The sequence below is a fragment of the Hippocampus zosterae genome, chromosome 16 (genome assembly GCF_025434085.1).
Source record: "Hippocampus zosterae strain Florida chromosome 16, ASM2543408v3, whole genome shotgun sequence".
Taxonomy (NCBI): Eukaryota; Metazoa; Chordata; class Actinopteri; order Syngnathiformes; family Syngnathidae; genus Hippocampus; species Hippocampus zosterae.
Window position 1 is genome coordinate 17,534,658 of NC_067466.1, and position 27,950 is coordinate 17,562,607.

At 47.6% G+C, this 27,950-nt stretch overlaps 2 protein-coding genes across 7 annotated transcripts in view; one reads left to right on the forward strand and one right to left on the reverse strand.

Annotated features, from left to right (window-relative positions):
* The first annotated feature begins 623 nt into the window (after positions 1–623).
* Positions 624–6,991, forward strand: LOC127588467 (proline-rich protein 7). The gene is made up of 2 exons (XM_052047206.1): positions 624–2,892; positions 4,498–6,991. Exons 1-2 carry the CDS (start codon positions 2,550–2,552, stop codon positions 5,016–5,018), a joined length of 864 nt encoding a protein of 287 aa, XP_051903166.1. The 5' UTR covers positions 624–2,549; the 3' UTR covers positions 5,019–6,991.
* dbn1 (drebrin 1) overlaps positions 6,498–27,950 on the reverse strand; it is a 33,348-nt gene continuing 11,895 nt past the window's right edge. Inside the window, exons 2-15 of one of the 6 annotated variants that reach the window (XM_052047185.1) lie at positions 14,847–14,902; positions 14,647–14,759; positions 14,489–14,563; positions 13,062–13,205; positions 12,737–12,817; positions 12,471–12,622; positions 12,320–12,377; positions 12,125–12,181; positions 11,906–12,020; positions 11,097–11,222; positions 10,431–10,553; positions 9,885–10,327; positions 9,460–9,559; positions 6,498–9,144 (exon numbers count right to left, since the gene is read on the reverse strand). In XM_052047185.1, coding sequence (XP_051903145.1) covers positions 9,086–9,144; positions 9,460–9,559; positions 9,885–10,327; positions 10,431–10,553; positions 11,097–11,222; positions 11,906–12,020; positions 12,125–12,181; positions 12,320–12,377; positions 12,471–12,622; positions 12,737–12,817; positions 13,062–13,205; positions 14,489–14,563; positions 14,647–14,759; positions 14,847–14,902 — 1,702 coding nt within the window. In that variant the 3' untranslated portion in view covers positions 6,498–9,085. Of the gene's footprint in view, positions 9,145–9,459; positions 9,560–9,884; positions 10,328–10,430; positions 10,554–11,096; positions 11,223–11,905; positions 12,025–12,122; positions 12,182–12,319; positions 12,378–12,470; positions 12,623–12,736; positions 12,818–13,061; positions 13,206–14,488; positions 14,564–14,646; positions 14,760–14,846; positions 14,903–27,950 lie in introns of all 6 variants that reach the window. The other 5 variants (XM_052047183.1, XM_052047186.1, XM_052047184.1 and 2 more) reach the window with 5 other exon arrangements.

Genomic DNA, 27,950 nt, shown 5'->3' on the forward strand with positions numbered 1-27,950 from the left:
CAGATAAGAGTTCATTTGCATGGAGGTTTTGAGTAAAAAAAATAAATTGCCACAACGGATTGAACAGAGCGATCTTTATGACGGAAGGAAGGACAACGGCGGCAGTGTTCGGCAAACGACTGTTAGCGAAGTGGCCGTCAATGGTGCGAGCACGCCTTTACATCTTGAACGTGTATGAGAAAAAAAAAACAAAAAAACACATCCGAAGCTTCCACTCACGGGCAGCCGTCATCTTTTCATACTTGGTTCACTTTTCACACGCTTGAGAAATCCCCCCCTCCACCGGCTCCCACACACACACACAAAACAAAAGACCATGTACCCATCAGAACTCCAATCCGACCGTTGCTAACCAAAATAGCAGCAGGCCACCAAAGGCACGTAAACGCTCTTTCATATTATTCCAAGTTTCCCATCTGCGTCGTATTCAAGAATAAACATCGGGGGTATCACTAAAATAGCAACATCCCACTGCCGAGGGGGGCGGGGGGGGGGGTGAAGCGGGAATGAAAGGGGCGTGGCTAGGACGGAAGCTCTAAAAAAAAAAAACCCAACTGTGTCTGGTACTCGCCAAACGGTGCGTCCCTGGAACCCTCCCCCCCTCCCCGCCCCCCCCAATCAGTATTCCCGTCGTCCGTACGGAAAGACGGCGTCACGAAGCAGAGAGAGAGAGAGAGAGAGAGAGAAAAGGAGGCTCTCGCCGGAGGAGGAGCAGCGGCAGGAGGGAAGCAAAGAGGCGAGCACGTCCGCGCCTCCTCATTTTCAACCTTGACGAGCGCGGCAGGCACGACACCGGGATGGCTCGCTGACACGTTTCGGGAGAACAAACAAACCAAAAAAAAAAAACAAAAAACAAAAAGGTGCGTTGACCGGCTAAATATGAAAAGACCGCCGTTGCGTTTTGTTTGGAGCGTCTCGTTGTTCGGTAAGAATCGCGGCGGTTGAAAAGAAGCCGAACGTGACTGACTTCCTTCCATCGGCGATTTGCTTTGCTGCGGCGCATCCTGAGAGATGTGATGATGTATCTCGTGTGTCAAGAGGAAAAAAAATTGAAAAAATGAATTTAGCAGGCCGTGTGTCGAAAATGGAAATGCTTGTTTCAACGAGGCTGAAGTTGGCTCCGCCGTCGCTCAATTCAGCCTTTTAAAAAACGGCGTGTTGTCCAAGACGCTTGTTTCCTCAGTGACTACAGAAAAAAATCAAGTTTCTCAGCTTTTTCACTCTCGACCCCAAGTTTCAAACGAGACTGCTTATGCGAAATAAAAAAAAATAACTTAAAAGTGTCCAACATATACATTTATAATGTCTTCCGGATTTATTTTTATTTTTTAATTTAAAAAAATGTAATTTAACAATTTAATTAATTAATTTTTTTACCCAGAATGTCTTCTTTGGTGGCTTTACTTGGTAATGTAAAGGGGACACACGATGGCCCATTCTTGACTTATTTGAGATGAGTAAAAAAAAAAAATATATATGTCCAAATCATTTCCCTCCTCAGAGGTCACTTCATTAGGTACACCCGCATCGTCCATCTTTTCAAGTTGACGCACTTGCCAGCTGCTGCTCAGCTTGCCTCACGAGAAGCTGTTTCCGGGCATGCAATATCAGCCATGATGTCCCGCTATGACAAAAAAAAAAAAAAAAATGTCTAAGAACATCGTCTGTACAAGCGTCCGGACGCCGCGGCGCCTTCTCTGAATACGCGGCGGCCGCAGGACACTCCGGGAAATAAATGTCACGTTCGTTTGCGCGGAAATAATAAAAAAACCCTCGGGTCTGTTGATATTGCGTCGCCGTGGAAACGAAAGCCATTTGTAATTTCTTTCCAAACATCTTCTGTGCTCTGCCGCCACGAGCTTTGTTTGTAATAATCACGGGAGTGCTTTTTTTTTTTACGGGTGAAAAACAAGCCGTCGGATGCGGGGAACTTCTTATTTGGGGGTTCCATGATTCCAGCTGAAAGCGGAACCAATATGAAAACAAGCAAACGGTGAAAAACTGCCCCCCCCCCAAGTTGGTATAGATCCGTGGCGTAAATCAATATCCGCTGGACACATCCGAATCTTCACCATTGCTTGTTTTTCACTAGAAAGAAACTCTGAAACTTTTTTTTTTCTGCTCCGCGTCTGTCTTCTGTAGATCCGCACGAGGCCAAAGCATCCCGCCAGGGTGTGAGGCGGAAGAATTTGCCCCCCCCCCCCCCTCCCCGACCAACTCGGGTCATCTCACAGTCTCGGAGGCACCCCCCGAGTGGATGAATGCCCGAAGAATGGCTTCTTCCTTCAGCGCCTCGCATTCCGTTGGACTCTCGCGACAATGAATGGATGTCGGATGGACGTCGAGCGTCGCGTAAAAGACACGACGACGTGACCTCGGAGCCCGACGACTTTGGCCGCCGTTTGAGGAAGGGGGGGTGGGGGGGGGGGGGGACGAGCCGGCGAGACTTCATTGACATTCATGGCCGTCATTTAACACGTCCCGGGGTTTGAGTTGTCGAGCCTCCCCCATCCTGTCCTGCCCCCCCCCCCACCCTCCCCCCGCCCGCCATGGTGATGTCCCGGGGCACGTCCACCTTCCTGGCTTGCTTCGCCGGCTTCTGGTTGGTGTGGGCCCTAGTGGTCATGCTGTGCTGTTTCTGCAGCGTCCTGCAGCGGCGCCTCAAGCGCCGCGGCGACGCTCGCCAGAGGGGGCGCTGTCTCCGGACGGCGGAGGCGGAGACGCCGGGATGCGCCGCCGCGCCGGCCTTTGCGCAGGCGTTGCCTGCGCCGCTGGCGATGCCCGTGACGATAGCGCCGCCACCGCCGCAGATGCCACGCGACCCACCGGCGCCGCCGCTTCCACTTCAGGTTCCTCATCCCTTGCCGGAAGCGAACTGGGTTAGCGTTCCGGGTAAGTTTTTCACCTGTCGGTAGCTCTCCGGTTTTAGACTCGTTGGCAGAATGAAAGTGTTTTCCATGACAAAAAAAAAACAAATCCCAAGATTTGTGCATGCTGGACGTCCTTTGGCTCCTTTGCTTAACTCATTCGCTCCCAAAGACGTTTTTAAACGTCTTTTCAAGACTTGGTCCAGAATTGGCTGCTACTGAATGAGTTAAATGGACTTTTCTGCCTTCTTGCCTGACCTCCCTCAGATGTGATTTTTTTTTTCTTTTCTTACGACGGACGACTTCATTCGTTTCTTCTGCACCTTGTTCCAAAACGTCTCTAGAATCCAGCTTCTCTTCTATTTGCTGCCATGATGCATGAACCTTACAATTGGGAAGTCAAATTTAAGAAATAAGGAGGAGGTCCCCCTCCCAAAAAAAGAGCATCAGCGTCAGCCAGTGGCGCCGGTAAATAAAAGCCAAAAGGTGGCGCCGGAGCGAGACTGATGAAGAGGTGTCGGTATCCGGGCAGCGCGAGGACTCAAAAGGAAGAAGCGGCTGAACCCGAGCCAAGAGCACACTTTTTAACAGCTCCATTGAGACTTCATTCCGGACACATTTTTGGCTGACATTTTTTTTTTTTTTTACAAATTTACTCAATTGTAAATCTTTGCGGACTAAACCCAAATCCTAAAACTCGCAATTGCTTGTTTTTACACCCGCAGGCAGCATTGTGACTCGATTCAAACGCAAAATGTCGCTGTCGTTCTTGCTAGCTGCACGTGCTAGCTCGTGCAAAAAAGGCCTCCTAAAACTGCAAAACTCCTCATATGATGCGTCACAATTGGTGTTTTTTTCCGCTTTTAGACAGCTGGTCAGATTTCCTGTTGGCTCTTACGATGAAAAATGTTTAAAAAGGTTATGAAAATTCCACGACCAGTACACACGTCAAAGGTGAAGTCAGCATGAAAAGTGAAAACCGTTTTTTTTCACTTTTCATGCCGTTGACGCCGCTAACCGGGACAGCTGTCATCTTCACGGGCAGCCCCCCCCCACCCCGAAAATCTGAAGCATCACAATTTAACATTTCTTCCGAGTCAGTCACCTTCAATGACATCACAAACCGCCCGTCCGCCGCCGCAAACGAAGCGGGATAGCGAAACGATAAGCTCTCGCGCGGTATTTTGCCCGCGCGCCGCGGCACAGCGGAGGCGCGCGCTCGCTTCCGTAAATACGACCACATCCAAGCGCATCCATGGCAACCGCTCAACAAAACAGATGCTTGCCCGCCTTTCAAACGCCAAGGTCGGATATAAATACGGCAGCGCCGTGCCAGCAACAAAAACGGCACGCCGCCATGCCGAGGTGCGGCGTGTGGGCGCGCGCAGCGCCGATTTTCTATAGCGTTGTTGTTCTCATCCTCTGCCGAGTACCAAGACATTTGCCGGCGTTTTCAGGGTAATTGATGACACGCGGGGAATGCCGCTAATGAGCTGACTAATGGCAAACGGATGACTCGCGCTCGCGGAATCATGACTCGGCAGGATTTCGAAACCCAAAAGTGGCTCGCCCGCTCATTAAAGTTGATAATAAACATGTAACGACTTACTTGATTGTCTCGGTGTTCCAGAAGCAGATCTTCTCGAGAACCCGCCCTGTTATGAGGAGGCGGTGCGAATGGAGGATCCTCCGCCGCCGTACGCCGAGGTCCTGGTAGAACCGAGAGTGGGCGGCGGCTACTTGAAACACGCCGCGCTCCGGGCGGCGCCTCCGCCCCGCCGGGACCAGCGGGACCCGAGTCCAGAGACACGCAAGCCCCCGCCGCAGTCGTCGTCGTCGTCGTGCGTTTTCCCCGAGCGGGGTTACTCCTCGCTCATCCGTTTGCCTTCATCGCAACGCTGGGACTCGCTGGGCCATCTCCTCTCCAACGTGGACTTGAATCCGTTCAACCCTTACGAGCCGGTGCCGCCGGCCGTCGCCACGGCAACAATGCCCCGTCGAGACATCAGGACCGGACTCGACGGAGGCCGGGCGCAAGGACTCCAGGGCGGGTTGTCCGTGGGGATTCGGGGCCACGGGACACGAGGACTGGAGCGCACTTGTGGTCTCCCCGCCGCATTCTCCCTGTTGGGACGGAGCACAGCCGTTTAAGGATCGACTTTTTGTGTCCGGGGAACCCTCACATGGTTTAGGTGCCGTCAACCCTGCCATCAAGAGCGAAAATCCCTAATTGGTAGTTGCTTAGAATCTTGAAAAAAAATATAAGGAACTTAAAAAAAGGAAGTTAAAAAAAAACATACATCTTAAATCTTCTATCTACTCCTTTTGTTATTAGAAATAAAAATACTTGAGCAAGCCCAGTTTTAAGGCTCCGGCAAACAAAACTTCAAAATGAAGGAATAAAACAGTTGGGGATAGGCTACCAAAGCTCACCTGCGTCTCACGAGCTCGCGGACCCCTCAGGGTACCCAAACCCACGTTTGAGAACCACTGTCCTAGCGAGTGCGCACTCTCGAGGCGCGGAGGATGCTAACTGACTCAAACAGAGTCCATTTCATCCAGAACGTCTTTATTGTGCCGAGCTGTCGTTGCCATGGCGCCTGGGAGCTGCGTGTTCTCCCCCCCCTCCCGCGTTGGAGCACTCGCACCGGTTGTTACTGACATGCCACTTCCATGTTCAGTCTTTGCATCGTCAAATTTCCAACAGTGGGGAAAATAAAAGTCATTTGTAGCTAAAGAGGCTAAGTCAGACTGCTATTCCTGAATTAAGATTGGTCGCCATCAGGTAACGGCGGCAGGGTGGGGGTGCGGGCGATGAGTCACTAGTGATAAGAGTGTATTGTACAACCTAAATATATATATGCGGAAACCGGTAATGGGAAATAAAAGACCAAGGCCTCGGATTTTAAAACAGGAATAAATCTCCATATGGATTCAATTCAACAAGTACTTGTGGAAATCTACAACTCTGGGCTCCGTTGGCTCTCCCAACAGCACATGTCCATGGCTAGCTACCTGCTCGTCGCACCACCACCACCGTCACACGTTGCAAACCCCAAACATCATCTATACTACAATATTAGAAGTTCAAAATTTATTTTTTTATCAATATATACAAACTTTAGATCAACAAATCACATCGTACTCACCACAGCTGTGAATACAGAGGCTTCCGCCGGTCTGTGGCGGTCTACGGTCACTACGGTCACTCTCATACAGAAAAATAAAAAAATCCCAAGTAAGACAAGTCACTCAACAAAGCAGTGTTGGTTGACCCAGCCTCATAAAGTCTATTTTATACTATTTTTATTGAAAAGTGCACTTTGTTGGTGAATATTCATTCATGGACTGACCACGTCGTCCATTATAAGTCAAACTTCGGTGTACATGGGAGTTCAACCAATCGGAGGGCTCACACGGCAGTAGATCTGATTGGCTAAATGAATCTGCAATGAACAACGGTGTGACGTATATGTGTGGTCGACACTCGCGCATTGGACGAAATAACACGGGCATGGCAACACATCGAAGCTGAAATCTGATTGGACATAAAATAAGTCATCACAAAACAAGAGTATCCGACCCCCCACCAAAAAAAAAAAACAACAACAACAAAAAGAAACAGACAGGTTGCACCTTTAGAAAACAAGTTTAATTTGAATGCATCGGTGGACATTTTCGAGAACAGATCGTGACAAATGGAAACCATGACGTCTACTGTACGTTTCGTTTATGTTAAGTCGATTATGTTAAGTAAGGAGTCAAAGAGCGTGGATGATCACATGAAAACTAGCAGCGGCTTCAACCTTTCAAAAAAGAGCAAAACAAGAGCGACAAGCGCGCGCGTGTGTGTGTGTGTGTGGTTAAAGGCATCTTCTCAGGACAACCCAAGCAGCTTCAATTCAAATTCAGATTTGACTCTCAACTCATCGTTGGCCAAAAGCATCAATTTTCATCAGCAGATTTTAAAACACTCAAATCACAAAGTCAAAATGATGTTTTTCTTTTGTGTATGTAAACCCTTTCTCAAAAGATTACTTGAAAAACTCCCCGACCCCAAACATGACAACCAAATCTTTTTCAATTTAACAAATCAGTAAAAAAAACAAAACAAAAAAAGACAATGAACAAAAACAGCAAAGTAAAAGTTGCATACTTATGAAGTGATGTTCAAGTGAGCGTCATAATGATCCAATGATGTCACGCACGCATGTACACGTATTGTTATTTATTATTGCCTAGAGTTGAAATTTTCTAAAAGGAATATACAGCCAAAAAGAGACTACAACGTTGTTGCCAATATTCAAAAAAGGTCCTGAATGTCAATTTGATCCTCGAAGAGAGCATTGGTGCCACACGGAAAACAAAATTATCAGGAAATTTTCAGTGTGGCCAAATATTCCTTTGCGTGAATTTTCTTGGGAGGACCAAATGTTTGTAAAGCTCAAACTGCAAAATATTTTCATGTCCCTGATATTTGGTTTCTCAAGGTTAGTCGCTTACACTTTCAACTAATCGCACGCGCAATTTAGAACTCCAAACATTTTTTTTTTAAATTTAGTCCCTCCATTTAATGACGTGTTCAAATCCAAATCAACATATCCAAACTACTTTTTTTTCATGACTGTGCAACATGTTACTTTGAAAGGAAAACTCTTCTAAAAACCTGGAAAAATATCTACAGTAGAATCATCGAGATGCCTTCTTTTTATTTATTTTTTGCATCTGTAAATTCACCCCCCCCAAAAAACGGGGCAAAGGTACGCAATCGAGTCAAGACACTGCGACAAGAGAAAAGTGCTCCAAAAACTAAAATGAGCCACTTAAATCTCTTTATCAGCCCCTCTCACCCCAAAAAAAATCCCCCACAAAAAGTCAATTGAAGAGATATTTTGCTTTTGATGCGATGAATAAATATTTAGCCTCTGGGACGACTAGACACAAGATTAAGCGACTCGGACAAAATGAGCAGAAAGGCAGCAGAAGACGATTTATTCTGTATCAAATAAACGCTCAAACAGCATTAGCATGAAGCGCTAGCAGAGTTAATAGAATACTAGTAGCAGGCGGTTGTCAACGAACGTGCCGCTCGCAACGTAGCTGTTTGGCTAGTAAGAACAAAGACCGCATCCTTGGTTTCCTTGAGGTTCATCTTCTAGTGCCCTCTTTGTCCCCACGAGTAAGACAATTCAGTGCACTAGTCGACCAACTGTCTTGCTAGCGATATTTTGTTTTCTTAACGATATTTCTGCACACTAATGGCACAACTTTGGCATACATTTAAGCACATGTTACGAGGCACAACTGTGCTAGCACAACCTCTGTAGATGTTAGCTTGTGGAATTAAATAACATTGCTACTAGCGGCTGTCCACTAGTGCAGTTGTGCCTCAGTGTAACCTGAACTTGCACTAGTGTGCGGAAATGTAGTAGTGGAACAACGTCATTTTACTAGTGGCTGAAGTGTCTTACAGGTGAGGACAAAGGGTGTACTAGTACACAAACCTGGAGATGGATATTGACTAAATGCTGAAATGGCTAATTGGGAGTGCTAGCAGAGCAACTGTGTCTTACTATTTACATTTTTTCCACTACCGCATGACATGTCTGAACACTCGTCGGACAATTCTGGCGGACATTTTGGAGCTACTAGTAGGGTTGGGCCCTACCTAGAGTCTACTCGCGTGTGTGTGTGTGTTTGTGTGTCTGTGCGTCACACGCCAACTCGTCGGGCATCGTAGTTTTACGAGTGCAGCACAAGTTTTAATTGCACACCGATAGGTTAAAAATTATACTAGTAGTGGAAAAAAAAAATTACTAGTAAGAAACAAATCGTCTTGCTAGTGAGGAAAAGGCGTACTAGTATGTGGAACTGAAAAGCGGATCGTGAATAAATGCTCATAGCAATGAGCTATCTCAGTAACATCCCGGTGATTACATCTGTGTAGCGCAACAAAAAAAAAAAATAGAAAGAAAAATAAATAAACAAACACACTTGCAAAAAATTATAGCGAAACCCCACTCGTTTGGCTACTGTTATTTCCTTAAAAACAAAACAAGAACAAAGAAAAAAACAGATGCACAAGTTGCTTTCCTTCCAGACTTTTTTCGTTTGTCTCTATGCATTTTTACATTTTTTTTTCCTAGAAAAATGGGTTTCTTTTTACGAAGCGCACTTCCTCATTTGCGGCCTTTTCGGCGTTGGAATTGCCCAACGGGCTAGTCATCGTCGTCGTCATCGGCCACGGGGTCGGCATCCCAGCACGTGATGTCAATCTCTACAAAAACACCACGCGACAACAGTCAGATGCTACGTTAGCAATTTAGCAAGTTAGCAAACCATTGCAAATGAAAAAAAAAAAAAAGACAATTTTGAAGTGGAGTTATTCCAGAATATTACAGTGAAGAAGGGAACAGAAGGGAAGGCTGTTTAAGCCAATCAGAAACCAGAAGAGACAAGGGAAGGCTGTTTAAGCCAATCAGAAACCAGAAGAGACATTTTCAGAAAAGGCACAATGGCAATAATCTATCATGATTATTATTACTACCCTGAGATGAAATTAAGATGCCATTTTTGGAAAACGCAGACTGACCTGGTGGCTTGTTATAAAGGACGGGTGCGGGTTTTGCCGAGCCCTCCTCCGATTGGCCGAATTCCTCTTCCTGCGATTGGCTGAAGTAGCCCTCACTTGCCTGTGACGACACAAACGAGGACAGCAATTCTTGACAATATGAAATATGAAGGTGAGGAACAGACGTCTGCAAAAAGTCAATCGTGGAGCACTCAATGTTGTTCCAGTCCAGTCCTGTGGATGGCGCCACTGGGCATTGGGAAATGACAACAACAAAAAAAAAATAGATCTTCTTCCGACATTTTCATTTTAACATTACAATTAAAATAAATCTGACCCAGTTAGCACTTTTTTGGGCGGGGGGGGGGGGGGGGGGGTAAAATTACAACTCAATCATTTTGATAGTTTGGTGATAATCTTTCCATGACGTTGCAACAATTTGCTACCTGAGTTGCTTCCTTCATCAGCATCTCCCCGTTGGTCAAGAGCATCTGACCGTCGCCGGCGGCGTGTTGCAACGCGTGCTGGTAGCTGAGCGTCATGGGCTCCGAGGCGCTGACGTCGACCAGGCTGGCGGGGTCGTCCTCGGCGGCCGAGCACACGCCGCCGTCCATCAGGTCGTCAAAGCTGAGGAGCGGCTGCGAGCGGACGTCGCCGGCGGCGGCGGCGGCGGGGGTGTCGACGAGGTCGCCCATTAGGTCCAGCGGATCAGAAGAGGCGTGGGAGGGCTCGGCCGGGGGGGCGGCGTCCCACACGTCCACCAGGTCGGCCGTGGTTGAATCCCACGTGGGGTAGGGGGCGGGCTCGCGGGCCTGGGGGGCCACGCTCTGCACGGGCTTGGAGGCGGCGCAGGAGTCCTGGACCGGAGCTTTCTGCTCCTGCTTTGGCTCTGAGGGGCAAACCCGCAACGATATGCTCAAGGTGCAGATCGTTTCCCACGGCAACGCACGCAATTTCTCCTTTGAGTGCTCAAATTTGAAAGTTCAAATCACCCCATTCGCAAACGCCGTCGAGCTCCATGTTGGCTTCCTCCTTGATGGGCGTGGTGACGATTTGGGGGATGGGAGACACGGCGGCCACGTTGCGCTCCTCGCTCGCTTGGTCGTCGTTCTCTCCTGCAAGGGATGGCGAGGTGGGGGGGGGGGGGGGGGATAACGGTACACGACACTTCATCAGACAAGTTTAAAAGTGCGAGCAAAACAAAAAAAAGACTTGAACCCGGATTTCAATCCCATCAAACACCCAGAAAAGCTTTTCGGACGACGAGTCACACCGCGCAAGGCAAAGCAAGGCCGGGACATGCAAGCGGTGACGCGCTCACAGCTAAGCAAAGATGCGTCGCATACACGCGTGCCACAGAGTTTGTGCAGGATGGGATTCAAAACGGATGGCGTCGTTCGGGAGGGCCGAGAAATCGATCAAAGGGAATAAACAAGAACATTTACTTTTTTTGGGAGGGGGGGGTCACTTGCTTGTTTACACCTTGAACCTCTAATCTCGACGATTTGTCATTTTGGCTCCATTTCGAAATAGGTAAGAGCCAAATGTGAAGTTTTGTTTTCCACCTGGAGACGGCTCTCTCTTTCTCTCTCTGCTTTTCAGGTTGGTTACACTCTTCCGTTGCTGCGTCAGGGAATAACGCGCTGTGCTGTACCTACCGGCGGCGCGGTGCGTCCGTGCGTGCGGCGCGGTGGCGCGCAGGGGCGACACCCCCCTGGGCGGGGGAGTCGAAGTGGGGCTGCTGGGACTGTGCTGCTGCCTCAAGAAAGGGCTGTCCAAGCGGCCTGGCGGGAGGGTGGGGGGATAGGGGGGGTGGGGGGTCGGGTGTGTGTGTGGGGGGGCGATTTGGGTTTGACATGCAGCCACGCACAGTGCGACAAAGACAACGAAGCAACGCAAACCAAGGAAGAAAGACGACATGAGAAGGAAAGGGGGGGGGGGGGAGAACAGGATACCGTTGTGGAGAAAAAAGCAAAAAAAAAAAAAAAAAGGTTGGGGTTAAACAGAGAGAAAAGAAATCCAAGAGGGGAAAAAGAAAGAGAAAAGAAGACGAGGTTAGTGAACTTGCACGCGCCGACAGTGCAGACGGGCATGCAAGCAATTCAACGCAGCCGCTTCTTCTTTTGTTTTGTCCATCGCCAAAAAATAAAAACAACTTGCAGCGAGAATAAAGCGCAGTGTAAAAAAAAAAAAAAAAAAAATTGGCCACTCGACAACCTATCATGCTGTTGTCATAGAAACACAGTTTTCCCAGCGAGATCAGGGCCTCGTTTCACACAGAGACCCTGCGCCAAGTATCGGAGGAGACCCAACAGAACATGCGCCCGCTTGCTACACATCCTATTACCTCCACCAAGGAAGTCGCCACTGGTGGTGAGGTCAACAAATTGGCTCGGCGATTGCGCCAATCTACAAATCGTCTCGAAAGCAGACGTGGACGAGCGCATGACGTCATGCCGTGACTCACCGGCCCGGTGGACGGTGACGGGCGAGGTGTCCACGCTGATGGTCATGGCTCGTTCCTTCTGCTTGAAGAACTCGCGAGGGTTTCCGGACCGCTGAGCGATGATGGCCTTCGCCTCCTGAACATGTAAGCGGGATGGAGAGATGGGATTTTAATTGCATGTTTGGTGTGGTGGGATGAAGAAACCCCCCCCCCAAAAAACCAAAAATAGTTTCCGCATACCTCCACTTCAGACTCCTTCTTGTCCAGGCTGAGGTCATCGAAGCTCAGCTCCGCCGGCTGCGAAATTCACAAGTCATTGGGTCCAAACTCGAGGTTGCGTGCGAAACCGCGCCGTGTTTCAACCTCTCCACATTGTGACGGCAATCCGATAAAGGTCCGCGAGTCCACAGACCCGAGAAGCCGAGAGACACTTACTAAGGTGGTCTGGGTCTGCAGTCTGTCTTTGGCCTCCTCTTCCTCTTGCATCTTCTTCCTAAGAACCGAATCGCGGGATTATTTAGGCGGCCTTTTTGATTTGAAAGCCGAAAGTCTCGTTTTTGTGCGTGGCCTAAAGGGCAAAGGTCACCTGTGCTCTTCGATCTGCCTCTCTCGCTCGCGATAGCGCCGCTCTCGGTTCTCCTGCTCCTTCCTCTCCAGCTCCATCCGCTCCTCCTCAAAGCGCTGACGCTCCTCGGCCAGCTTCTTCTTCTCCTCCTCCTTCCTCAGCTCCTCCTCGCGCTGGACACCCAAAAAAACATTTTCACAGCCTGTCGGCAGCATTATTGTTGGGATGTTTTGTTTTTTGATTTTTTTTTTTTTTTGTTTTCTCCTCTCTCGGTTTGCTCAACCAACCTTGGCCTGCTCCCAGAATTCTTCCCGATTGATTTTCTTCATCTCCACCTCCGCGTTGGTCTTTTGGTACACCGTACCCTTCTCCCGGGAAGCGAGCGGGAAACGAGAGAAACAAAAGGTGAGGAAAGGTTCAAACTTGGAAGTTAAAATACGCATAACGGTATCGTGTCATATGGTAACCGGGGGCGACGGCGGCATCGTGGGACTGCATCGTCACAAAGATATTAAAAATCGGAAATTTCATTCAGGATCATTGTCGTCAATCGTCTTTGGGATTGTTTTGGGACGGAAACGATTGAAAACATAACGGTTCCTTTTCCGATACCACGTCTGCGTGCTCCTCCTCTCGGGTTTTCAGCCGGCTCAGGACGGGACTCGCCGCCACCGTGGTCCCGTTGGTGAGTCGCTGTCCGATGGCGGACGGATCCATGTCGTCCAGACTGCTGGCGTTAATGATGACCGCTACGCCCTGACAAAAAGGACGGGGGTGGGGGCGGGGGGTGGGTGAGAAATCACTTTTAGTACTTTTGCTGGCACGCAACCCTTTGGAGAAGCAGCTCTTGTAAACAGTCACTGGCCGCTTTAATCTCTTTTTGCTTTTATCTACTCCGCAAATGCTAAAAATAGTTCCGTCTGCCAGGTGGACGATTTCAGACGCGCACGCGTATACGGGCGCAGGAGGATCGCAGAGAGATCACTTAAAAAGAGTGACGGTATTAGTCATGCGCCGTGTCATATACACGCGCGCCTCTTTGATCATCCCACACGCAGCTTTTAACCTGCTTGCTTCCGGGAATTTTTTTTTTTTTGTTTTTTTTTTAGTAATTACATACCGAGACAGAAATGAATAAAATCCAATATTCTGTTGTGGGCGGCCTGGTGATCCAGTGGTTAGCACGTTGACCTCACAGTGCTGAGTTTGTGTGGGTTGCCTGGGTGGGTTTTCTCCGGGTACTCCATTTTGCAAAAACATGGCACGGCAGGCTGATTGAACACTCGAAATTGTCCCTAAGAGTGAGTGTGAGCGTGCATGGTTGTTGTCGCCTCTGTGTGCCCTGCGATTGGCTGGCAACCGGTTCAGGGTGTCCCCCGCCTACTGCCCGAAAACGGCTGGGATAGGCTCCGACACCCCCCCGCGACCCTTGTGAGGATTAAGCAGATCGTAAAGCGGATGGATGGATGGATGGATGGATTGCGTGTTGTACAAAAATCCGACTTCAAATTTTTCAACTTTAAAGGGGAAGTGCACCCTGATTTTTTATTGACTAAAATATGTTTTTTTTTTTGCAGCCCCACTAGTCTTTTATGACAGCATTCTGATTAATATTGCGAATGTGGAATAAGAGTTAAGCAGTAAAAGTTTTTTGTTCATCTTATAAATATATTATAAATTATATATATTATATAATATATATATATATATATAATAATATATATATTATATAAATCATAAATAAATCATGTATTATAAATCAGCATGTATTGTATTGTATTGTATTGTATTGTATCTTAGGAGGCGGCCATTTTGTCGAAAATGACATCACAGTTGCTAAGGGGTCAGGGTCATAAAAGGTCACTCAGGTGAGCTTTTATAACCAAACAAAATCGATCACTTCTTGCTCAATTCGAGACTTCCTCGTGCATCCCGTTACGCTAAACATGGCCACCCGATTTCGCGCCGATGGCACAAACCGGCGGGCGTCGGTGTGCGCACGGGCCCAAATACATCAACCGGGGCTCGACGAGGATTACCTGGAAGAAGTCTGCGATGGTGGCCACGTGGCTGGCGCAGGCGCATTTCCTGGCGTCGGGGACGTCGTCTCCCACCTGGCAGCGCAAGAGGAGAAGTAAGGTTAGAAAAGCAAACGACAATGAAGCTTGAAAATTGTTTTCGGAATGGAACTTTTTACCCAGTTGATGAGGATGTATCGCGGCAAAGCGGCGTTGGGCTCCTTCAGGCTGCAGAAGCCGTACATCACCCTGGCGTTGTCGAAAGTCAGCGTGATTTCTGCCAGGCCGCCGCCTGGAGGCGCATGGGAGGGAAAAAAACCCGTCAACGCCGCGAGATAGTCATTGGAAAACGGGTGCGGCGGATAAATGCGAAAAGGACCTCCTGATGACGCCAGCGTCAAGTCGTTGCTGTCATCTTCGTATGTGTACAAGGCCCTGGAAACAGACACGACATTAGCGCTCCGTTCAAGCCTTCACACTTTTTATTCATCCGAGATACTTCATAGCGGCCACGTTGTTTTTTTTTTTTCAAGATGGAGAAAAGCAGGCATGAATTTTGTCTGTCATTGTTCGATTTCATTCTAGTTTGCAATGAAATACGGAATGCCGTATTTTTGGAGGGCGACGGCTTTATGGATGAGACAGCAAAAAAACAAAAGAGGGGGTGAGATGAGACGCAGGTTAATGTTGAGAGGGCGCCTTATAAATAATTCTCTGCAAAAAGCAGACAGCTGTTTATTATTCATACGCAGCCCCCGTGACCCAGAAACGTTGAGAAAAAAAGATGGGAGTGTTGAATCAGGGTAATGGGCACATTTCAAGAGAGGTCTGATGAAGGCAAAAAAATAAAAAATCTTGACGAATAACAAGAATGAGTGGCGAGGACGAGTAAAGTGGTGAGAAGTGATTGCAAAAGACAAAATCAAGATTCATCATGAGCTCCTGCAATTCCCGATTCACGACATCGCCGTCCATTTCGACCTCAATCTCTTCAGTTCCGATTAGCGGCGCGGAAAAAAAAAAACAAATGGAAAAAAAGACAGGCCACTTGGGAGTATCTCCATGGCAACCGTGCGCATCCCCCCCCCCCAGCAGCCACCCGTCATCATTATGGAGGCAACAGCAGTTTGTGACCGCAGGCTAGCGGTGGTGTTAAATAAAGATCGGAGGAGGATGATGGGAAAGCAAAACGTGTTCATAGTTACAAAAGAGGCTGCTCGTGAAACATACGCGACCTCATGGAGTTTTTCTTTAGATTTTTAGTCTAAATAGTGTCAGAATTAAAAAAAAAAGTCCAAATTGGAATAACTTCATTCATATCAATGAAAGATAATATACTTGGTACATTTGTTTTGACCAATTGATTTGATTTTGTGGTCGACTAACATGGAGTCTCAGCAAAATGCCACCAGAGGGCGGTAGAGATCTTTGGACTGATTTGAGTGGGCCTCCTTCAAAAGTATTGGAACAGTGAAATCCAAATCAGGGGGAAGGTGTGCAAGGTTTTGAAGTGGATGAAACCGCAAAACCCAGAATTAAATCCTACAGGGAATGCATTTTACCAAAGAGAAAAAACTAAACAACAAAGTTCCAGGGTGCAAGCCAAATGAGTTAGATACTTTTGCTCACCAACCGTAAAGTCACTATTTGGCGAGAATGAGAAAACCGCAGCACGGTTATGATGAATCTCTGATTAGAAGAGCTCAGCTTGATCCAAACGGAATGAGCGAAGCATTTGAAGAATGCCTTAACGCGATATGATCTAATTATGATTCAATCAAGATAAAAGGCTGTTGAAAGGGAGTTTTCGAGGGGGGGAAAGAATCGCTTTAGTTGCCGTGACAACCTCTTCAAAGTGGACTCGGTCCACGGAGATTTTGAAGAAGAGTTGCAAGTCGAAATTAATGAATTCATATGTGATGGATGGACATGCTTTTGTTGTATTTTTTTTCTTCCCTCCCTCGCCATAGAAGCAAACAGCCAGGCTTGTGGCGCACACTTGCTGGCGAGATGACCAGACGGCGCCCACCAAGCAACAAAAACAAGAAAACAAAACACAAAACACTGTGTACTACAAGTTAACTATATTTCTTGACCGTTGGAGCATTTTCACAAAAGCACGTCGGTAAATTGTTATAAAATGCTGGGAACTATTTTGGAAAAGGATCAAAATTTTTCCTTTTACGGCGAAAGCTGGTAACGGAGTTATGCTCAAACAGGCGGAAAAGTGCCAAGTAAGAGAAAAGAGGCGAGATAATTTTGTTATTTATTGCGGGAGAAACCATAGCGGTGACTTCATGCACAAGCAATGGAGCGAACACGCAGACGTGAGGGATGGGGAATTCATGGGAGGGAGGCGAGCATGAGTAAGACAAGGCAAAGGGCCACTGGATTGGTCCTCACGCTCTGTAGTCAACTATTAGTCATATTGTAAAAGTCATTAAAAAAAAATCATTTTCTTAAAGATTACAAACTCCGAATTTACACGTAGTCACTCTTTTTTGTTTTTTTGAAAAAGTAATGAGCCACAAAAAAAAAAAACAAGTATAAGCTTCTATTTTTAAAATGTCAGGAGTAAAAGTTGATTGATTGATAAAAACATGCGGCAACAACAACAAAAGGGAGGATAAAGAATATATGCCTGACTAATGCCATATTTTCTTTCTGCGTCTGTCGATGCTTTTTGACATTGTGACGACAGTAAAAAAAAATAAAAACAAGTATAAGCTTCTATTTTTAAAATATCAGGAGTAAAAGTTGTCAGAAAAATAATTGATAAAAACATGCGGCAACAACAAAAGGGAGGATAAAGAATATATGCCTGACTCATGCCATATTTTCTGTCTGTCGATGCTTTTTGACATTGTGACGACAGATGCTATACTGTACTACTATGATATAGTACTCAAAAAAATGGACTGAATACGAAAAAATATATATATATTCAGGTGTTTTTTTTTTTGCCTCGCCTGATCGTAGGAATGAGTAACGCCATAAAACACCAGCGGGGTGCTTTTCTGCACCGCTGACGTTTCTTCAGCTTCTCCCCCCCTGACGACGTCACTTCTCTTTGCAGATGTTCGCAGGGCTACAAATGAAACGAGCAGATGGGAATCTGTAGCGCGGATCCCCGCCAAACCGCCGGCGGCAGCGGCTGAGGCAGCAAATTGAGCAAGACTTTTCCATCAAAGTTTTCTGGTTTCATTGTTGTTGAGTGTTGCCCTTACCAAAAAAAAAAAAAAAGGTGGGGGGGGGGCGGATGACTGTCGCTTGATTGTCTGGATCAGCAACATTTGGGTTGCAGAGACACTGGCGATTTCAGATTGTCAGGAAGAGCCAAACTCTTGACTTCCAGCTTGTGAGCAAACCAAAATGGAAGTTGAAACTGAGAGAGCGCTGGCGCAATGGCCCACGTGCACCATCTCGAGCGTACGAAAAAGTGAAATGAAACCTGCACACGTAAAGCAGAAGCTGGGAGGTTAAGTTATATCATCAAAATGGACGTTGAAAAACAAAGCGTTTCAATTCTCTTTTCAGAAAAGCAAAAATGGAAGACTTTTCAACGTGGTGCTCCCCCTAGTGGTGTACAAAAGAATCACTGAACTAAACGCTTTTGTCGCCGTCTTGAGTTTGGTTGGATTGTGGCTTATGGGCGGAAAAAGAGTCCCTGATTGTCCGCATGTTAGCCGCATAGCCGAATGGGTCTCTCGGGGGGAGGGGGTTGGGGGGGGGGTTTCCAGGCTGGTGGTTTGAGTCCATCCCTCGAGAGAGAGACTCGTCGCTTGCACTCGGTAATCCAATGCAATCACAACAGCGAGCTGAAAAGCACTCGAGTGCCCCGGGGACAAGTCGGAGAGCAAGTCCATCATTCCAGAAATACTTTAGATGCCCTCCAAATTCCTTCGTTTTCTGGCAGACACTTGCTCTCTTTTCAGCAGCGGTGTGACTTCTCTGACTTGCGCTAATTCTTTTTCTGCTTTGGTTTTCAGCGACCTTTTTCATTCAAGTGTGGGGTGGGGGGGGGCAGGGGTACACGCATACCGATTATCGGGGCAAATTTGAGAACAAACAAGATTATGGCAATTGATTATCCCGAGATGTGGAATGTGTCAACTGGTGGCGCACGCACATGTCTCAAGTGCTGGCAACAAAAACGGGAACGCCGCGAAGTAAAAATGTTGACATTTTCTTTCCCCATCTGCTTGAGTATGCCGACAATCATAAATGTAAACACACATTGGCCTTTTTTATTGTTCAGCATCTCGACGCAAATCTCAACAGAGAACAAATAAATTTTTTTGTTTATTATTTATTTGATTTCTAAAATACATTTTCTGTCGAATCCCCGTCATGTGCTTCGCCTCAACATGCTGTTAGCATGTATGCTCGTTCTTTGCTAAAAACTCACTCTTCTCCCTTTTATTTCTGTTGCTCAAATGACTTTCTGTACAAAACAACCATGGTCATTTTTTTTTTAAATGTTACCCAAAATGCTTCATGCACATCCAGTTGAGCTCAGTGCTGCCGGGTATGTTGTGGCACAACATGGTACTGCACTCACTTGGCAACTAAATCTGGATTCGCCTGAACTGGGAAAAAAAATTCATCTGCGAATGTCGGCGCGGGCTCACGACATCCCGCATTAAACGATATCGGAAAATCCCGTTTTCATGTGACGCCGCGAGGTCATAGCCTGGCGTGACTGTGGATGGAGGAGGCCCGATCAGCGTTCACAGCCTCTCTTTGTATCACGCTGAGCTCATAATGGACTTCCTGTGAGTCCTCCCCTCTCCCGGCTGCGTCAATGGCGTCCGAGCGCTGACCGGCGCTCGGCATCCAGCACAATTGCTGGGCCGTTGCCATGCGAGCGAGTGTAAACAAGCGCGAGCGAGCCGAGAATGTTTGGACTGGGGTGATGGGACTGTTTGACTGGGACCCGATGTTTTGTAGCGATAGCCCAACGCGTCGGAGCCGAAGACACGTCGGAAAGACGTGGAAAACGTTTCTGGTGCTTGCAGCAACCCAGCGCAAAGCAGGCTTATGTGTGGGCTGAGGAGTTTTCATTGAGAAGCAGCGGGCGTCAGGTCGCCTCCGACAGAGACGTCTGTGTCACACGGGGGGGGCTGCTCTTAAAAAACAAAACAAGAACTCACACAGAGTGGCTTTTGTGAGATGCCATTGCGTCTGATAGGCCGAGCCGACGTGGGCAGCGGGCCAGCGGGGCCTTTTTTTTTTTTTTTCATCGTCCCTCCCGCCTGCTCGCCACTCTTGTTTCCTCACTGATGCAAAATGGGTAAGTAAGAATGTAATGTAATGGCAAGTAGGAATGTAGAGTATGTGCGGGAGACGGAATGAATTTGGCCTTCCGGAGACAAAAATATTGCTTTGGGGTCAAGGGGTCAACGTGGGGGCCAAGGAATTATGATGAAGTGAGTCAAGCAGCTTCATTGAGTGAAACAATGGCTTCATCTGATGGAAGAAAAAAGGGCTTTGCCGCCTACTTGTGGCACCAATGGTCAATCTGGCACCTTTTTGGGTGGTGTCGGTCAGTTTTTAGCGGATGGGCCCCATGGAAACGACTTGTGAGTCAAGCTTGAAATGAAGCAAGCAAGCACATTTTCTGCAGGATGAGCGTGTCCGAAAAAGCGCCCTCGACTCGGCAGAGACGTCAGCGAAGAGACAAACTGACAAACTGAGCCTGCCAGGTCGCCGTCTTCAGTGACCCGATTGACGTCCGAGAGCAGGAATTAACGGAATCGCCGTGCTGCCCGAGCCGGCCACTGCCCAATTACCAAACCGCCTCCTACCACCACTCGACGTCGACCCATTTTTTTTCCCAAGCACAATGCAATGAGCTCACGCGGGCCAAACTTTGCGCATCTTTCAAAATCACGCGTCAGAGCCGACAGCGGAAACGTTTTCCCAGTGTGGTCTCCCACCTCGCGGAACCGTCAAGAGCATGATGATGATGATGTTCTTTGGCTCCCCCCAAGAGTGTGTGAGTCACCGCAGCAAATGACCCGGCATCCGCGTTTTATATAAACGCCGGAGGACTCGTTACAGTACCAGTGCCAAAAAGTGGGTCAGCTTAAATGGACATTTTTTGCTAACCTGTATGCAAATACAACATTACTTCCAGATGACAAATGTAATTTGTGTCGCGAGCCTGGACGCCGCTAAAAAAATAGGCTGGCAGTGCTTTTGATTCAAAATCATATTTGCTGTATTTTCACAAATAGATAAAGAAATTAAAATGGCCGCCGTATGTTATGAAGACACCTTCCACCCTTTAAGACTTTTTAACTGTGTCGTTATCTGATCTAGCAAAGTCATTTCCTTTTTTGCTGGTCTGTGCCTTTACGGGCCTGCTCCCCCCCCCCCCCCCCCCCTTTCTCTTCTCGGGTTATTGATCTGTCCAGTCAATACGGAGCGGCCTTTTCATGCTGCTAAGGTCTCCGTTTATGGCTCCACTCGAGCGCTCGCTTCTGCTTCCTGAATAACAAAAACATTCAGACGTCCGTTTCGCTTGTTTGTAATAAACTGAACTTTGGCCATGAGCGGGAAAACTGACCGAGAGTTTCCCTGGAAAAGGAACAAATGCTATGTGAGCAGCTCAACACAGTTTAATCTTTTTTTTTTTTGGGTCCGCAAAATGGCTGCCGACCGGAATGCTAATCCTCGCAAAAGACGGACGGCGTCATGAAAAACAAAACAAAAAAACAAAGATTATCTACACTTGGTAAAACAATACTTTCAATAAATCTCACGCAGGTCTAGCAGTTCACTCTTTAATGGCCATTTGTGAAAAATGAACCAAGCTCATTTCAGTTACGGCCATTTTGTTTTCAGGACGGGAAATGGCGAGGCGTCTATTCTTATATCTCACGTCGATGAAATATGCTATTTAAGATAATGTTGCAGATCGGCAACAATTTAAAAAAAAATCTATTTCCATGTTTGATTGTGACTGTAGTCGAGTGATTTCGTTTTGTTTTTGTTCTTTTTTTTTAATCGCCGTCATGAAGTTTATGGTCTGGGTCGGCTTGCACTTTGTCGCGCCCTTTGCAAGCCCCATGTCCCCCGTCGCATCGATTTGTCATTCGAGGCGTTTACTTCCAGTGTTCCCAGCAGGACTATGCGCTGGACCGTTAAATGGCGGCCCCCGTATCGACACTCGCACGGCTTCTGACCGAGAACAGGGTTTGATAGCTTCGAATAGGACTACACTTCCGTTTCCGAAGCCCTAATGTGGGACATAAAAGTCAAAATAAAATCATCAAAAATGGGCGGACGGTATTTTCGCGCGGTACCAAAATGGACGTCGCATTTGTGCTTGTTTGTGTGTGTGAGCTTGAAATTAAAAAGCATTTTCTTACCTGGCGAGATCAGACGGCAGAGGAGAGACATGTAAGAGAGGAGGAAAGAGGGAGACAAGTTAGTTGAGTTCATAGAGAGCAAAATGCTCACAACTACGGTTGGAAAAAAAAAATAAATCAATTTACTGACACGTCACCGTGGTGCTTTTGAAATGAGTGATCAGTTTTCCCCTCCATAGCTGTAAAATGGTGGATTTGTCTCGCAGCGAAGGAATGCAAAAGTCCCCACCACCCCGCCATCGATGCATTTATCTCAAATAATGAGATATTTATTCACTACCGCATACACGAGAAGCAACGAAACAAAAACGCAACGGCCGCGCCACGCCAGAAAATGGAACGAAACCATTTTATCCATTTTAATAGGATTTTAGATGGTGCTACTTTATGTGGCGGCCAAGAAGCGTTGTTACGCTCTTCAGTGATCATTCGGCAGCTCTGGCAGAGCTTCTAAAAGGAAATGAGTTCCACTCCCCACCAAAAAAGAAGGAAAGAATGTGAGGGTAACGCTTTAGGAAGGGGGGGGGGGGGGGGATGCCCTGAGAGATTACGCTATCTGCCTGAAATCAGATTTTTCATCTTCTTTATTCATCCAGCGTGGAAAACAACATGACACTGCTTCATCTCAAAGGATATTTTTGTATGCATGTGAAACGCAAGACCCCCCCCCAAAAAAATCTGGAGAGACGGTCCACATGTCTGTCGTTACGAATCCTTTGGAGTCTTTTTTTTTGCCAGTGTTCGCGCCAGACGGCGTGCGAGGGGTCGGCTTAATCGAGGACAGACAACAGTGTGCCGCTTGAGCTGACAATCAACACGCCGACACGCCCGCTCCGATTACTGTAAATCAAACACAGGCGTAATTTTTAGCTACTGTCGATCGTGGACGAGCAAATAAAGTAACCGTGAGTCGCCGCACAAGGAGTGACCGTCAATCAAAATAAGACACACCCTCTGGAGTTACTCGCGGCAAAAAAACAAAAACAAAACAAACCGACAATAGGAGCTTTCAAAAAAACAGACATGGCCCTCGAGCGACTACCAACAAACTAAACTGACCAACCCTCTCTAGCTACTGTCACTGAAAAACAGACAAACCTCTGGATCACGTTCAAACTCTCTTAATCCGACGCGATTCTTGATTCGCTCTAAATTTTAGAGCGACCGTAGCCAAGATTTTGTTCATCTATCGTCATGATCCACCACGTTGAGTGTCTCGCTGTTCCTTCATTACCAGCCCGGTCCGTTCACAGCTCGGAGCCGCCATACGAAGACGACGCAAGACGCCAAAGCGGGCAGCCTGAGCGGCAGCTGCTTTCAAGGCTCCCGTCGGATCATTCTTACAAGAAGATCTTAGCGGGTTTCTTCCGCGTCGGTAAACAAATGGCGGCTTGGATTTAGCTCTTCGATATCGGGCTCCTACTTTGAGTATTTCTGTTAACCCTAAAGTGAAACGTGACAACAATCCGTTGTGCTTGCTAGCTTGCTAGCTAACGTTAGCCCGACAGCCTTGACCCTGTTTTCTCAATCGCTCGACTTTGGTTTAAAGGACACGAAATGTTAAATCGCGGCGTCATCAAGGGGACTTCAAGCGGCGTATCGCCAACCTCAAGTCATCGTTTGGCTTTTTGCCAACTGGATGGACGCGACGTCATCGTAAAAATGACCTCCAGTCAAGATAAATTGCAGCCTCATCGCAAAATAATAAGCACGTTTGTATATTCTCAGCAAAGGAGGTTTGCAGAGCTCCATGCCAGGACGCCACATAAGGTCCCCCCCCCCCTTTTGTCCCTGCAGGGAGATCCTGTTTGTTTTTCGGTGGCGATTGTTGACAGCCAGGACAACTGCTGGCATCCATCCATGTTTGCGACACCTCGCCCGTGCTATGACAAAACACGCGTTTTGAGTCGCGCAGAGCCGTTCTCCAAATCATTTAGCGCAATGCCAATATTTGTCCAAGAGGACGTTATGGACATTTAACAATAAAAAAAAAAACTAGAAGTCAGACACGACACAAACACAACTGAGCAGACTCACGCTCTACTGTCAACCCCCCCCCCAAAAAAAACCCCACCCCTCCTCTAGCTACAGTCGGTCAAGACAAGTCAATCATAAACAGACACACTGCCGCGCGCTAGTTTTAGTCAATGACAAACACAGTTACACCTTCCAGCGCTTGTCAATCCAAAAACAGGCGCCCCCCCCGCTTCTGACTACACTTGGAAGTCAAACACAGCATGGAAATCAAGGCATGGCAACAAACAGTCAAAGCGTTTTAAAAGGTGACAAAGTACATCCTTGAACGTCATCGTGACCTCAACTGAAGCGGTTGGGGGGGGGGGGGGGTTGACGTGGGCAAAAGCGTCTGGGACAGCTTGTGCTACAGAACAAATTTAATGTGTTTCACATAATGGGCTTTATAAAAAAAATTGTGGTGGAAACTCACTTTAGCTGAAAACTTGAAAGCGTCCTTTAATAAGATAAAAGTGTGTTTAGACGGTGTGTGCTCCTTTGCCAACGTCTGCTCATGTGAAAACTTTTCACATTTCACATTCCGAAGTACAACAAATTAAAAATACATAAATCAATAAAAAGTGAAGGGCTGCTGTCGGCCTCCAACTTTGGGGGTGCCGGTTGCGTCGTACCACTCAGAGATGAACGCGAGGTAGGATTTACGCAGCGGCGTAAGCACCAAAAGACAGATCTGGAAGATCTCTCCCGAGGTGTGCAAGTGGCGCAATAGCTTGGGATCAAGAGTTCAGTGTGAGTTTTTTTTTCTGGGTAGTTTTTTTTGTCACACAAAAAGATTGTAACATTTTTTTTTCAACCCGAAGTGTGTCCTTATACCAAGACTGACCCGTGAGAGGAAACCTCCAGACTGACAGAAAAAACAAAGAAGAAAGAGTAGACGTCGTAGAAGAAGAAGAAATAGACTAAGCTAGGCTAATTGTTAGCTTATCTGGTAACGACGATTGCTCTTCTCACGTCAGAGGTTACCGATGTAAATACCGGACGGCTTTACATTTACGATCGTGGCGGACAGGTTTACATTCGCGGTTGTCGACCCCGGACTGCTTTCTAGACGTCGTAGAAAAAGAAGAAATAGAATAAGCTAGGCTAATTGTTAGCTTATCTGGTAACGACGATTGCTCTTCTCACGTCAGAGGTTACCGTTGTAAATTCTGGACGGCTTTACATTTACGATCGCGGACAGGTTTACATTCGCGGTTGTCAACCCCGGACTGCTTTCTAGACGTCGTAGAAGAAGAAGAAATAGACTAAGCTAGGCTAATTGTTAGCTTATCTGGTAACGGCGATTGCTCTTCTCACGTCAGATGTTACCGTTGTAAATACTGGACGGCTTTACATTTACGATCGTCGCGCAAAGGTTTACATTTGCGGTTGTCGACCCCGGACTGCTTTCTAATCAGATCAGGGAGGAGAAGAAAATCACTCTTACGCGCCCCACACCACAGGGATAATCGCGGAGGATAATCTTTTTCAGAGTCATCCGATAATTGTGCGTTTTGCAAAATCCAACCCAAATGACCGTTCGCGTGCAACCCGGCTTAAGTCAAACAAGCGACAGCTGGACAAGTGACGCTTGCGTGATTTGACCGGGCAAATTTCCGTCATCGATCGCGACTTCCCCGCCGTCAAGAGCGCGATCGCCCGTGGCGGCGCTCTGAGGCGGCTGCTGAGCGGAAATAGACTTGGAGTAACCAGAATTCATTGCAGACCGATCAAGTCACGTGACAATGATGAGATCGATGCTCTCGAGATCAATTTTGCCGGAAAGGTTTTGGTGGTATTAAATGGCCACCGATGGTCTCATCTAATGCCGCTCGTCTTCGTTCGGGTCGCGAGTGAGCCGCAGCCTATCCCAGGTGACTTTTGGCAAATGGGATACGCCTTGGACTGGTCGCCACAGGGCACATCACGATAAATCAATATTCGCACCCTACCGACATGTTTCAAGTCTTCAAATTTCACACCTTTGGACAAATAAGAGTCTTCACCGAAACCTAACGCGCACGTTTTGGGAAGCGGGAGGGAGCCGGAGTACCCGGGAAAAGCCCCACGCAAGACCAGACGCAGAGAACACAAAGAGCTGAGATTTGTGAGAAATAAATAAAAAAACCTAATCTCTTTCTGTGATAAGGGCAGAAGGGTGAGGTTGGTGGGGGGGGGGGGGTTAACAAAGAGAGATCAGTGCACTTAAAACCACTCAGAGGAGCAGCGGCGAATCGTTTCTATTTCGAGAGACAATTGAATCAATGTCTTTTGAGAACGAAACAGATGTGACATTGATTTCATCCGCCCGGTTTTGTGCCGTTTTTCTCCAACTCGGCACGATGCCGAAACTCGGTAGGGACTCGGGCAGGCATCCGGACCGAATGATGAGCCGGCCGTGCCGCTCTCCCTGCGGTTGGGCGCTCATTCCACAGACGCCAACTCAATTACGCTTGACGATCGTCGATGGATCTTTTCTGTTTTTTGTTCCCACAAACACAGAAGCATCGTCCAACATTTTTTTTTTTTGGAGACGGGAAAGAATTGCGATTCAGGGAGTCAACCCAACTATTATTTTGATCTGTGAAGCCTAATCCAGCACCACCCCCCCCCCCCAAAAAAATAGGCGAAAAAGCAAATCGGTCTTGTAGCATTGGGCTCGGCTTATGTCTGGCAGCAGACTGATGCGTCAGGCATACGGCGGAGAGCAACAGTAGCAGTTGGACCCCGTCGGTGCCCAGATGGTCCAAGGAAGACGTGTCAAGCGTGAGAGGGGAGGAAGAAAAAAAAACAAACCTCAACATTGCCAGTTTCTCTCTGCTTTTTCTCTCTGTTTTTCTTCTTCGGTCACGATTAGCGAATGCATTTTGTCATTCCTCTCAGACAGAGCAGATGATTTCAACAGGGAAATGAAATATTCAAGGCGAGGCGAGGCGGGGGTGTGGGGGAGGGGGGGGTGTTCAGGCGTCTCGCCACTTTCCGGTCGGTAAACGAAAGCTGTTGTGTACGTTGGGCCGCCATCGCGCTCAAATAGCTGCGAGGCAGCCCGGCATCCGCGGACGATTGTTGGAAGCAAACGGGCGCGGATAAGCAGAGCGCCGACTGCGGGGAGCTTCGGGGGGGAAAAACATCTCCAGGGACACGTCATGAACTCATTCACTCCCAAAGACGTTTTTAAACGTCTTTTCAGACTTGCTTTAGAATTGGCTGCTACTGAATGAGTTAACCCTCATCTTCATCACACTTTTAGTCTGTACCTAGACCTAAACCCCTTACATTCTGTTTGAGTAACACCGCAATGTGATTTCAAGCAAAAAAAAAAAGCCAATAAAGGAGCATTTGGAACTCTAGATCAGCAGATACAGAGAGGAACACATCGCACGGCTTGTATCTGGGCAGAGGGGAGTGGAACCTGCGTGGAAACTACCCACAATGCCCCTTGCGGGCCCCCCTTCTCCCTCCTCTTGAAGCGAGCGCGCACTCGGCTGCAAAGCGGCAGAGTGCTGAACTCAGCAAACGGCAGGCCAAGCTGCTATCTCGTCATTTGGCTCGAGTCGCTCGCTCATTTAGCGCTCCGGCGCCACCGCTGCGAGCAAAAATAATGGGACCACCGCGTTTTGTACAAGTGATCCCCCCGAACGGCCAACAAGCAGAAAAAAAACGAGTTCGGGGGTTATAATTCTAATCACGATTCTCCGATTCGCGACGTGTCACTCGTAGCAACACGGCTGTCAAATAAGTGCACACGCTAGCTGACTGCTAGCATGTCGTCGTGCTATTATTACGCCACCGTTGCTCCAATTCCAAAGATAACGTGCGTACAAGCTCCTAAATGCTCAAACGGCAAATTCAAAACACTTGTAGACCGACAATATGTCTCACTAATGCCTTTTACTATTCGACGATATTTTTTTTGGGGACGACGACGTGTTCCGAGTCAGCCAAAAGACGATCCAAGGACGGCGGGGAGGTTGCGCTGCAGGACTGCTGATCTTTCGCTTGCTATTATTAAAAACCCGAAGCTAAAATAGCAAATTTTCCAAACATCCAGGACAGTCGGTTCTTTCCGCTCGGGCGCCTTCGGTCTCAAGCTG